General features: G+C 39.1%; 1 protein-coding gene across 2 annotated transcripts in view; it reads right to left on the bottom strand.

Annotated features, from left to right (window-relative positions):
• PLCB1 (phospholipase C beta 1) overlaps positions 1 to 14008 on the bottom strand; it is an 824470-nt gene that overhangs the window by 787495 nt on the left and 22967 nt on the right. For both annotated transcript variants that reach the window (XM_070471868.1, XM_070471869.1), the window contains exon 2: positions 12581 to 12658. In XM_070471868.1, the coding sequence (XP_070327969.1) occupies positions 12581 to 12658 (78 nt within the window). The remainder of the gene's footprint in view (positions 1 to 12580; positions 12659 to 14008) is intronic.

The raw sequence follows: 14008 nt of genomic DNA, 5'->3' as shown, positions 1-14008 counted from the left end.
TAAAAGGTGTGTGCAAATTGAACTAGTGCATATGAAAAGAAATTTATGTGACACCAAGTTCCTAATAATCAGGTTGTCTAACCTTTTAAAGTTAAACAAAGTAAAGATAAGATGTGAGAAATGGAAAATTTTTATTTTCATCTATTTTTTGTAAATACTTAAATGACTCAATTTTTCACCTTTATTTATTTTACCAGATGGAAACAAGAGGCTTGTTATGCTGGTTAAATATGGAAAGAGTTTGACAAGAACCCCATCAGTAGAATCAAACAATTTTGCATTGGCAAGAAAATGAACTAGAGGACAACCAAATATGCTCACTCTATCTACAACATCTATAATTAAAGCAAAGAAGCATGGCATTGGGTCAATACCAAGTGTCTGGGAATTCTATGCACAATAAGGGCAAATGGGTTTTCCACATAACAAGAAATAGAGTTATGAACAATACACATGTATTTCCTCTACACATTCCATTAATCCAGTGTCTCAAACTAATTTTGTATCAAAAGGTACAAATAACCCATCATAATAACTTCATAGCATGGAAAGCATCCAATTTAATTGCTACTACAAGACTGCTGCTGCTAAGTCACTTTAGTCGTGTCCGACTCTGTGCGACCCCATAGACGGCAGCCCACCAGGTTCCCCCGTCCCTGGGATTCTCCAGGCAAGAACACTGGAGTGGGTTGCCATTTCCTTCTCCAATGCATGAAAGTGAAAAGTGAAAGTGAAGTCGCTCAGTTGTGTCCGACTCTTCGCGACCCCAAGGACTGCAGCCTACCAGGCTCCTCCGTCCATGGGATTTTCCAGGCAAGAGTACTGCAGTGGGGTGCCATTGCCTTCTCCGACTAGGAAGAGCTAAATATAAGCAACACATAAAACTGAGGCAAAATTTTGTAATTAAATTATATTAGGGGCAATGAAGTTTGAATTAAAGCCAGAGTGCTATATGTTTCTAAACTCTGGTTACAACATATTCAAATGAGCACTGCTGTTGTTATCGGCTTGATGAAGTGCTGTGAGAGAGACACGAAAATCAGATTAATTCACTAACACCCTAAAAATGATTCTAAAGAAAGTACAATGATGCCATTTCATAATAATCAGCTTGATTTTAAAATATATTTACTAAAAGACCATGAATCACAGCCTGGCAAAGTCTTCCATTCTAACAACATATTCTTCTGTTGCATCTACATAGGCTAAGCAATCATAGCATCTGGCTGTCCTATACTAGCTCAAACTCATTGAGGCAAAAACTCTGGGACTTGTAGCAGTGAGAGAAAGGTTGGAAATAAATAAAGCTTAATCTGGAAGTAAAATTGATGAAAAGTGGCTTGTTCCTCAGTAATCCAACAGACCACTATCTAAATTATACTCAAAAATAGCTGCAAGCTTACTCTCTCAGGATCTTACTGGAATGGAGAAGGAGGAGCTGCCTGGTGCTAATACAGCAGTGAAAATTCCAAAGTGATTATCTTAGGAAAAAAGACACAGACAACCTTGGTGGAAACCAATTCTGCTTGTGAATAATAGCATTTCTCCTGCCCAAGACTTTTAAATCATCGTTAAGCTCATTCCACAAGATGCTTCCAATTCCTGAGAGTCAAAAACCTTTCACCTATGGGGCAGTATTTATTAGTGGATTACCCTCAGCGGGAAAGTCTTCTTAACGATAAATCCCTTATTTTGCCTTCCATAGTTCTGCTCCTGAAATGTTATGAAATACATGAACATCTTGTTTGCTCAAACAGACCTAAGGCTCAATGCTTTAGATCAAAGACCACAACAAAGTCTAAACAGGAAACAATCACCATTACCTTGAAGAAGAAGAAAAAATATTTTAAAATATATGTAAACAGACAGTCACTTGGCTTTCAAAACAGAATGTTTGTAGTCCCTAAAAATTAGTTAGGGACTAACTGTTTAGTCAGAGACTAACTGTTAATTATATACCAAAATAGAAACTACCACAATGGACCTTGAGGGCATTATGTCAAGTGAAATAAAGCCAAATAGAGAGAGATGAATATGACATGGCATCACATACATGTGAAACCTTCAAAGGTGGGGAGGTGTCAGACTCACAGGAACAGCGAGTAGAAATGTGGGTGCCGGGGCTAGGGTACAGTGGGACGGCGGGGGTGGTTCAGTCACTGAGCCATGTCTGACTCTGGAACCCCACAGACTGCAGCCTGCCAGGCCCTTCTGTCCACAGGATTTCCCAGGCAAGAACATGGGAGTGGGTTGCCATTTCCTTCTCCAGGAGACCTTCCTGACATGGAACAAATCCGTGTCTTCCTGTTTAGCAGGCAGATTCTTTATCACTGACCACCTGGGAAGCCAGGAGAACTAGGAAGAGGTTGGTAAGAGACTATGAATTTTCAAATATAAAATGAATAAGGGCTGAGAATCTAATGTGTAATACAGTGAATATAGTTGATATTACTGTATTATATGAATGAAATTTGCAGAAAATAGAACTTACATGTTCTAACATACAAAAAAAGAAGAAAATGAGGTAGGTGATGGATATGCTAATTAACTAGATGCGGGGAATCCTTTCACAATGGATACGTATATTAATTTCTTTACTTTTATTTTTTTTAAATCACCACGATAAACACTTAAAATTTCTTACAAGTTTATTTGTCAACCATACTTCAGGAAAACTTACATTTTAAATTTTGATTTAATTTAAAAATTAAAACTTAAAAAAGCCACCACAAAGACTGCATCTACAAAGCAGTATACATTGTTCTTGGACGAAGAGCCTGGGGTCACAGACAGTCAGACATGACTTGAGCAACTAAACAGCAAAGCATTGTGCTAACACTTCGTGTATCACTTTAACAGCAACTCTGAGAAAGTCAATACTCAGTCTTACAGATGAGGAAATGGAGGCTCAGATGGTTGAAGGGATTCACCAGATATGACGCACTGGACGTGAGGTAGAGCTAGAACTCCAATCCACATCAGTCAGACTTCAAGTCCTGGCCTCCCAGATAAGACTCAACTATAACACCTCCCTGGCTTAAAACAAGGTATTTACCTAACAGGTTCCAGTTACGGAGCCTCTTAGGAAGAAATCCTTTTAAATCCCCATAATTACGGGGCATCTCCATTATGTTGTTAGATATTAAGGATCCATGTTAGGCAGTTCCTGAACAAGGATTCTAGTAAAATGAGTTTACTTTAGAGGTGGCTCCAGGACACATGTGGAATAGAAACAGGAAAGGAAGGAAGCTCATGAAGGGTGTGTTCTCAAGCCAGTTACCTCTGAAGGTAAAGGGACCTATTGCTCCTGGAGCACGCTAGCAGAAAACAGAAAGCTTGCACCTTCGAGTTACGCCACCCAGAAGTTTGTGGTATTTGCCCATCAAACTTGTTTGGTCAGGTGGGTGTTAGTTAGTTAGTTCAGTCACTCAGTCATGTCTGACTCTTTGGAACACCATGGACTGCAGCATGCCAGGCTTCCCTGTCCATCACCAAAACCCAGAGCTTACTCAAACTCATGTCCATTGAGTTGGTGATAACATCCAACCATCTCATCCTCTGTCATCCCCTTCTTCTCCTGCCTTCAATCTTTCCCTGCATCAGGGTCTTTTCTAATGACTTGACTCTTCACATCAGGTGACCAAAGTATTGGAGTTTCAGCTTCAGCATCAGGCCTTCCAATGAATATTCAGGACTGATTTCCTTTATGATAGACTTGTTTGAACTCCTTGTAGTCCAGGGGACTCTAAAGAATCATCTCCAACACCACAGTACAAAAACATCAATTCTTCGGCACTCCGCTTTCTTTGTGATACAGCTCTCATATCCATACATGACTACTGGAAAAACCATAGCTTTGACTAGACAGACCTTTGTCAGCAAAGTAATATCTCTGCTTTTTAGTATGCTGTCTAGGTTGGTCATAGCTGTTTTTCCAAGGAGCAAGTGTCTTTTAATTTCATGGATGCAGCCACTATATGCAATGATTTTGGAGCCCAAGAAAATAAAGCTTGCCCTGTATCCATTGTTTCCCCATCTATTTGCCATGAAGTAATGGGACTGGATGCCATGATCTTTGTTTTTTGAACATTGAGTTTGAAGCCAGCTTTTTCACTCTCCTCTTTCACTTTCATCAGTAGGCTCTTTGGTTCCTCTTCGCTTTCTGCCACAAGGGTGGTGTCATCTGCATATCTGAGATTATTGACATTTCTCCCAGCAATTTTTATTTCAGCTTGTGCTTCATCCAGCCTGGCATTTCGCATGATGTACTCTGCACTTAAGTTAAAGAAGCATGGTGACAATATACAGCCTTGATATACTCCTTTCCTGATTTGGAACCAGTCCATTGTTCCATGTTTGGTTCTAACTGTTACTTCTTGACCTGCATACAGATTTCTCAGGAGGCAGGTCAGGTGGTCTGGTATTCCCATCACTTGGAGAATTTCCCACAGTTTGTTGTGATTCACACAGTCAAAGGCTTTGGTGTAATCAATAAAGCAGAAGTAGATGGAACGCTCTTGCTTTTTGAACCAGAGATCAAATTGCCAACATCTGTTGGATCATAGAAAAAGCAAGAAAGGTCCAGAAAAACAATCCCAAAGAATGTTCAAAATTTTGAGCATTACTTTTCTAGCGTATGAGATGAGTGCAACTGTGTGCTAGTTTGAACATTCATTGGCATTGACTTTCTTTGGGATTGAAATGAAAACTAACATTTTCCAGTCCTGTGGCCTTTGCTGAGTTTAAGTTTGCTGGCATATAGACTGCAGCACTTTGACAGCATCATATTTTAAGATTTGAAATAGCTCAGCTGGAATTCCATCACCTCCATTAGCTTTGTTGGTAGTGATGCTTCCTAAGGCCCACTTGACTTTGCATTCCAGGATGTCTGGTGTTAGCTGAGTGATAACACCATTGCAGTTATCTGGCTCATTAAGATCTTCTTTGTACAGTTCTTCTGTGTGTTCTTGCCACCTCTTCCTAACAGCTTCTGTTTATGCTTCTGTTAGGTCCATACCGTTTCTGTCCTTTACTGTGTCCATCTTTGCATGAAATGTTCCCTTGGTATCTCTAATCTTCTTGAAAAGATCTCTAGTCTTTCCCATTCTGTTGTTTTCCTCTATTTCTTTGCACTGATCACTGAGGAAGGCTTTCTTATCTCTCCTTGATATTCTTTGGAACTCTGAATCAAATGGGTATATCTTTCCTTTCCCTTTGGCTTCTCTTCTTTTCTCAGCTATTTGTAAGGCCTCCTCAGACAACCACTTTGCCTTTCTGCATTTCTTTTTCTTGGGGGTGTCGTTGATCACTGCCTCCTGTGCAATATCATGAACCTCCATCCATAGTTCTTCAGGCATTCGGTCTATCAAATCTAATTCCTTAAATCTATTTGTCACTTCCACTGTATCATTGTAAGGGATTTGATTTAGGTCATACCTAAATGGTCTAGTGGTTTTCCCTGCTTTCTTCAACTTAAGTCTGAATTTTGCAATAAGGAGTTCATGATCTGAGCCACAGTCAGCTCCCGGTTGTTTTTGCTGACTGTATAGAGCTTCTCCATCTTTAGCTGCAAATACAATCAATCTGATTTCGGTATTGACCGTCTGGTAACATTCATGTGTAGAGTTGTCTCTTGTATGGGTGTCAGCTCCCAGACGGTGTCATGAGCTCCAGAGGCCAGAAAAAACAAAGAAATGTAAATGCCACTGGGGTCCAACTCTCAGCCACAGGAGCAGTAAGGACTTGGGTTTAGATTTTGGGCTGTGTTGCTTCTATTAATTTCTTTATGTGAAGGAAATCTGGGGAAGGTGCAGGAAAAGACTTAATCCATAGATGCTGCTGCTTCTTGGCAATTACTGGCATCCTGCTACAGGCCTAGCAATGACACCAGCCTTCCAGACGTGATACTCACATGCTCTGCATTGTTTTCTGAGATAAATCAACTCTTGTTTCAGGGTTCAGGGGAAGCTACCAAATAAAAGCGTGTAGAGTTGATCTTTTAATTTATAATCAAATTGTTGCACTCAATAGACAGTTGAGTGTCCTACCCAATTACCATAGACAAGAAAGTTCAAAACTGATGTTTCTGGGATATTCTAGAGTAGTGTGTGTGAAAGAAGTGCTATTGATAAACAATGATTAATAAAATCTGTGGTGCCTGGTGGTTCTTTATGGAGCCCAGACTATTTTTTAACACGATATTACTAGCTTTTTTATAGAGGTTTATGATACAACAGCTTAAATATTTACAAACTCCTGACTTCTTTCTTGAAAAATATCACCGTGTAATATGAAAATATTTAATTTTTGAACTTTGCATCTGAACTCAGTATAGAAATGTAAGGTTATTATAAGAGAAGGCAGTTTATAGTTTTCATTAACAGAAACTTACCACTTTGCAAGGATCCCCAGTGACTGTCTCATGCAAAATGATAGGCCAGAACAAGACAACAGATGGAGCAGATGGTGGAGTCCTCCCATATCCTATTCCCTAGAAATGACTGAATACACAGGTGTAAAGGTATGTCTATAATCTAGGATCATGGGTAAACAGAAGGGATTGTACTTCTTGAATCAGAAAGCATGGAAAACAGAAGATGAATGGAATAAAAATAAAGTAGGAGGTGACACCCCAGAAACTCACAGGCATTAAAACAGGAATAGATCTAGACCACCCAAACGAGGTGGTGGAAGTGTCAGCATTGGGAGTAAAGTGGGAACCTCTAATCAGGACAACTGCCGTCATAGTTCGCACCTCCCATACCCTCCATACCCCAGCCAGAAGAAAACTGCATGGCAGATATCAGACCAGTTCCAGCCGGAAGAAACAGGGGCCGCACAAAGGCAGGCCTAGCCACGTGAAGAAATCAGAGTTCTGTGAGCATCAGTCCTCAAAATACACAGTATCACTGCTATGGTCCACGCCAAATCGTTATGCTGAACGCCTAATACCCAGGGTGGTATTAGGAGATTGGGTCTTTGGGAGGTGATTAGGTCCTGAGGGCAGAGTCCTCCTTGATGGGCTTAGTATCCTTACAGAAGAAGCTCATACAAGCTCTTATAAAAGAGAGATCCTCAGGCTTGCCTGGTGGCTCAGTGGTAAAGAATCCATCTGTAATGCAGGACACCCGGGTTCAATCCCTGGGTCGGGAAGATCCCCTGGAGGAGGAAATAGCAACCCATGCCAGTATTCTTGCCCGGGAAATGCCATGGAGGGAGGAGCCTGGCAGGCTACACTCCATGGGGCTGCAAAGAGTTGACACGACTGAGCGACTAAGCACCAACGCAGAGACCCTTGGCCCCTTCCACCACATGAGGACATGAGAAATCTGCAGCACAGAAGAGGGGTCTCTCTGGGCCATGCTGATACCCTGGTCTTGGACTTTCAGCCTCCCGAACTGTAAGAAATATGTCAATTATGAACAACCCATTCTACGGTGTTTTGTTACAGCAGCCCAAATGGACTAAGACAGTTTTACATGAATTAAAAATCTAAACAAATAATAATGATGGCTAAGAGGATGATGAATAAGAAAAACCTTAAATAAAGCAAAAAGCAAAAAAAAAAAGTTGGAATGTGAATATATCAAATTTGAAAATGTCAGGTCATCTTTTGTCATGCATTAAAGTTAAGAAATTCAAAGACAAGCCACAGACAGGAAGAAAGTGTTGGAAATATCCCTAACAGCTAAAGGATTAACATCCAAAATAAATGGACAACTCTCAACACAAGGCAAAGAATTTAAGCAGGTTATTGATGTAAGAGGAAATAGAAATTGCCCATAATGTTGGAAAATGTACACAGCTCACTAGCAAATCAGGCAACACCAAATTAGAGCAGAGATACAATGGTTGCATCAAATTGACAAAAATTAAAATGTTTCTTAATAGTGTTGGTGGGGATTGAGGAAACAGTTCCTCTCACACAAGACTGGCAAAGCTATAAAATGACACAACCATTAACTAAAATTTAGGATATATATAGCCTTCAATCAGCAACTGTACTTCTCAAAATTTACCTCAGGGACGCCTGACCCATATACTCAGAGAGAGATATATAAGACGAAGTATTACTCCAAAAGTACAAGATTGTTTTCCTGTAGCCCCAAACTAGAAACAAATACCAAGAGTCCACCAATGAGACTATTTTATTGTTAAATAAAATTTGGTCATCCATTCCCTGGGCCTCTCAGGTGACACAGTGGCAAAGAATCCAGCTGCCAATGCAGGAGACGCAAGAGACTAAGGTTCAATCCTTGGGTCAGGAACATCCCCTTGAGTAGGGAATGCCGACCCATTCCAGTACCGTTGTCTGGAACATTCCCTGGACAGAGGAGCCTGGTGTGCTACAGTCTATGGGGTTGCAGAAAGTTGGACATGACTGAGTGACTAAACACACAGCCATTCCATGGGATGTTATAGAGGTACAAAAAAAAATAAAGTGGATACACCTGTACTTACATGAAAAGTTCTGTAAGACATACTGTAAAGTGAAAATCAAGTTTGTGGAAAAGTAAAAATAGAATGATGTTATTTAGGATACAGATGGATATAAACAAAACAAAATATTTCCATAGTTAGTACACACACAAATTCATTTAAGAGAGCCTGGAAAGATACCATGAGGCCGTTACCAGCAGTTGACTTCACGCTGCACTGCACAGTTGGTGAGATTTCAGTTGCCTGCTCAGGGATCAAACCCGGGTCCTCGGCAGTGAGAGCACAGAGTCTTACCCACTGGACCACCAGGCAAGTCCCACCAGCAGGTGACTTTGGACAAGGCTAGGACTGTGGTCAAAGGTGGGGGGGAGTCGAGGACATCAACATTGCTCTACTCTCTTACAAAAAGAACCCATTAATATTTGCAGGTTAGCCACAAAAACAAAAATAAATATCTGTAACAGAAAAAGCTCAAGTAGTAGAAATTCTTCCTTTAAAACGTGTATCTCTCCTCCTCTTCCTTTTTAATTCTGTGGTCCTCTTTCCCATTCCCCAAGCTCCTGTTTTAGGGATACAAGGAAGAGTTTACTAAACTATATTGAACTTCTTGGATCTGAACTGGTAGTGACTAGTTTTATTTTTATACCAATGTTGGCCCAGGAGTAGGGCCTCAGGTTGCAAGGCAGAGGTCTATTTTGTTTCATATTCTAACAGGCTATGTTTGGGTTCACCTTTTACATGAACCCTCCTTTTCTTCTCTGGCTCCCATACAGATTCTTCTTGTAGTTCACATGTTTTTCATGGGTAACCCTTCCTACATTGGTTTCTGGCCCTGACATGACATAGCTCCAAAGAAAAGTCATAATTTAATGCAGGCAACCTCTTCCATACTCAGCCTGTACTAGAGTCCCTTCTCACTCATGATCAAAAATAAACCGATGCTCTTTACATGACACGCACTGACATAAAAAAAAAACCATGCTTAAGATAGTCATATTCAGAAACTCGTTTCTGCTAATTACAGTCAATAAAATTTACAGAGCCAACATTAAAATGGAAAGAATGATTAGGATAAGCCCAGAGCTGGTACCAAGTATGAACATTTCCCTGAAGATGATGTTCATATTTATCTGCTTCCCACCAAACCCCAAACATGCCTTCAATGTTTCATCAGAAGCACATTTCTGCTACCTAAAAGTTACTTTCCAGCTCTGGTTTTCAAGTTCTTCAATCTGTTATCTGGGTTATCAATCTTCTTTGCCACCTATCAATTCTATGGTGGCAAACCAAAGGCTGGGTTACAGGACACGTGTCAAGGTTCACAGAGAGCGAAACCAGTGGCTTCAGATCAGTTGGTCCACAGTCCAGTGTGGCCAGGACAGGAGAGAGGACCTGGATAAGAACCCATCAAGTGTGAGGATTCTCCTCCAGGGCTATAAAAAGAAAATCCTATAAAAATATTCTTTACTTCTTAAGCCACTCAGCTCACTTCTGAGCAGACTAGGCTTCAACTGATCACTAACCAAAGAGTTTCATAAAACAGGGAGCTCAGCTGGTGCTCAGTGATAACTTAGGGGGATGAGGGAGGTGGGAGGGGGCTCCGGAGGGAGGGGTCTATGTATACTTAGAGGTGAGTCACACTGTTGTGGAACAGAAACCAATACAACATTGTAAGCAATTATCCTCCAATTAAAAATAAATAAAAATTTAAAAAAAAACAAAGGACTTTGGCACAGGCTTCATGGACCAAGGAGAAACACAGACAAAGACGAAAGAAGAAGCTCCAGGGAGAAGAGGGGAATCATACAGATACCAAAGCAAGCTTTCAAGCAGAGGCGAGGAGAGAATCATGGGATAAACTTTTAAAAGTATCATATTTTTTCTCTGTGATGTAAAAACTCTGTAGTACATGTGATAGATTCACATCACCAAGACTAATTGTCAATTAAAATTTTAAAGAAAGTGGGCCTCTAAGTAATATCATGATTGCAACATTCAGCCCATCCCTTCAAATAATGTTATGCAAAAACATGGACTTGAAGCTTGCTTGCCACCGCTCACCTGTGAGCACTGTCTCTGCTCACATGCGTTTAAGCTGCTAATATATCACTCACAGGGGTCCATCTCCTAGAAGTGGATTCATCACTCTCTCTGGCTCTAGAACTGGGCTTAAAGCCAGACGAAGATTACAAACTTGGAATCATGTAAAGTTTCATTTTTTTCTTAAATGACCTCATCTTTTAGATATTAATATATGATCATTAAAAAAACAAACCTCCAAACTCTGATATATGACTGATGGTTGACTTAGAAAGTGAAAAATGAAACTACCATCTCTTGGCTAGAACTGAAAGATTGATACTCATGAAAAGAAAGTAATAAAAAGACAGAAGTATTGCTACCACAACATCTGTTTCATCTGGTCATAAACTGCATTACAACCAAGAGAAAATGGTCTGCATTCAAAAACTGAGTTTTTTTTCCTACATTTGAAAATAAGCATGAGTCAAAATACTGGGTTCATGGAACAAGATATGTACATCAAAGAGCCTCTGGTCCTAAACACTTTCTCTTTCTCAAGCAAAGGAATATTTATGATTGGTTTTAAAGAGGAGCTTAACTGAATTGCTATGAATTATTTAAAATCCCCAAAATATCTTCTGCTGCTTTTATAGAAGCTTGATTTACAAGCTGAAAAATCAAACTGACAGTCCAGTCTCTTGTACAAATATCCAACTTTAAAAATGCTCTAGGCATTATAAATGTATCTTTCATGAATATAGCTTCAACAGCTCTAAAAATAGCCTTTAGGAGGGAAAAAAAAAAAAAAGAACCCTTTCAAGCCATTGTTTTATACATAACAGCAGGAAACCAAACAGAATGTCAAAGTCAAAGTGATTAACACACCCAATAACAAACATGAACAGCTAGTATGAAATCTTACCCAAGCGCGATTTTTGACATTAGCTTGGGGTCTATGTCTGTGGCCCCATGTCTACTGCCAGAGGTGACTATAGGGCACCCATAACCAGAAAGCAACTCCAGGACAACAAAGGTAAAATCTGTCCTTTGGAAGACGTGTTAAAAAGACACATCCAGGACTGACCTGGGGGCCATATATTACTTTCCAGACCAAGAATTTCCCCCAGAATCCACCTGGGCCCCCAACAAGCCTCTGTACAGAGCAGTCTCTGTACCATTACTCACTGATGAAGCCAGGGTCACCCCCAAAGGCAGAAAGCTAGGCTGATAGCCAGTAACCCTGGATATGGAGGAGGAACACCAGGATGTGAAAAGGTTAATAGTGCTTCACAATTTGGTCCAGGTATTTTATCATTTCAGCATCACTTTGGCACTCTCAATAAAACCTGCCCCATCTTTCCAAATATCAGAACTTACAGGACCAAAATATTCTGTGGTTGGTAGCCTTGGAGGTTCGAGTGCAGAACCATAGCATTGTCTATTGAAGTAATAACCACTTTCTATGAATATTTTGGTCTAACTGCCTGTTAAACTCCAAATAAATTTTATGATCTGGAGACATCCTACTTTTTAATAATGCAATATGGAATCAGCTCAATTGGTTCCATAATAAATGAGATTCTAACTTTATGATATGGTGGACAGAAAGCTAAAATAGGAAAAAATTCCTGAAAATGGGAAGATACAGTCTAAAGGAATTTTATTCCTGATTTTCTAATGTGAACCAATTATCAAGGCCAAATTCCTACTGAGGCTGGGAGAACCCTGATAAGCAACAAGGGGCAGAAGGAAGAGAAGGGGAAAGCCACAGTTACAGTCATGGGGTCACAGGAGCTTTCTCATCCATTTTCTTCATTCCCTATGGATAGAGCTGGGGGGAGACTTACAGCAGGAATACCAGCTAACTTCCTCTACAACAAATGCAATTCACAGCTCCATGCTTTTGTCCTGAAAAGTGCCAAATGTTCTAGGATTTAGCACATCTAATACTTCAGGCTACAGTCCTTGGAAACTCTCCAGACATTTCCATTTTAGGCATTCTTTTTAAGTAGAATCTTTAAATAAATTACAAAGAGTTATCCATGAAACAAATAGAAACCTGAATACTTCGCAAATCAACAACTCACTGGAAAATGTAGAGACATATCTTACTTCTTACCTTGTTTTGGTCTGTCCAGTAAAAGAAAAATCCCTGAGGGTCAGTCCTCAAAATAATTGGAGTGACAATAGTGGAGTCCTAGAAGTGTAAGAAAACACGTGTATATCAACATGTGCCACAGTAGAAAGTCAAGTCTTACCTGGGAATGACTTAACAAGTTAATAATTAAGAGTTTCTCCAAGATCATCAGTTATTAGTAAAACTTTCAAAAAACTAAACATGATATCTTTAACATCATAGGATTATTAATTACATAACTGGAGATGCTCTACTCATAATTAGAATATTATTTAAAAAGGAAAAGGTCAATGATGCGTGTATTTATTAAATTGAGGTACGTTTTTAAAGGCATTGGCATGGTTTCTATTAAAAAGCTATATTTAGTTTTCCAAATATAATACTAAACATTACATACTTTATATGATTAAAATTAATTAAAATCCATGCTTGAGGATATTATTTTAAATTACATTTGCTCTATAAAATCATCTTAATTGTACCAAAAAGAGTTAACACAGCATTTAGGTATTGCTATTTCCAAGGTAACAGTAAATAAGGCCATCTTCTACATATTCAGAAAGCTATACACAAAATTGTTTCAAATTTAAATTTCACACAATAAAACATCATAGACAGTCTTCTGAGTTTAAAGCATACATATTACAAAGCAAAAACTGCCTGCATTGTAATTACAATATTTAACATTTCTAAAATATGTGTTCTTTTCTTTTGGCAATTTTCAGAGGCATACCATCTGCACAAAAAAACACATGTCACTGGATATAGATTTTTATACTGAAACACTGAGGTCTTTGCAGGGATTGCATTTTTTGTAAAGAGACATAAATAACCAGCTTATTTCAATTTTTTCATACACATTATAACTGTGGTATGTCATATCCTCTTGATCAAAAAGATCTGTAATAAATTTAGAACTTGCAGAGATAATTTTGGAATTTGGGGTTGTCTTCCTGATGGGTAAAGCGGATCTAAGGCTTTGTGCACATGGTAAGCTTTACTCAAAGAGTCAGGTCAACTCGTAACTGGAGGCCAACCCCTAGGGCTCAAACCACTGTCTGTGCCCCCCGCGTGCCTCAGTTTACACAACAATAACTGGGGAAAAAATAAGATAATAATCATACCTCCCTCAGAGTTTTTTAGTTAGAATTAAATAGGGTAAATTGGGTAAAGCACCTTGACCAATTCTTGGCACATAAAAATATTTATTATTATTGTAGTAGATTATTGTAGTAACTTTTAAAAGTTTAATTATTAAAATATTAAATGATTATCACAGTATTCTTTTTATTGGGATAAATATATACATATATATAATATAAAATTCACCATTTTTAAGTGTAAGTTTCATTAAGTTCCTTAAGCAAAGTACTTAATGTACTTTCACACTGCTATGCAACCATGACCACC

Source organism: Odocoileus virginianus, chromosome 9, assembly GCF_023699985.2.
Source record: "Odocoileus virginianus isolate 20LAN1187 ecotype Illinois chromosome 9, Ovbor_1.2, whole genome shotgun sequence".
Classification (NCBI taxonomy): Eukaryota; Metazoa; Chordata; class Mammalia; order Artiodactyla; family Cervidae; genus Odocoileus; species Odocoileus virginianus.
Note: the sequence above shows the minus strand (reverse complement) of the source record. Positions and strands in the feature narration are given on the sequence as shown.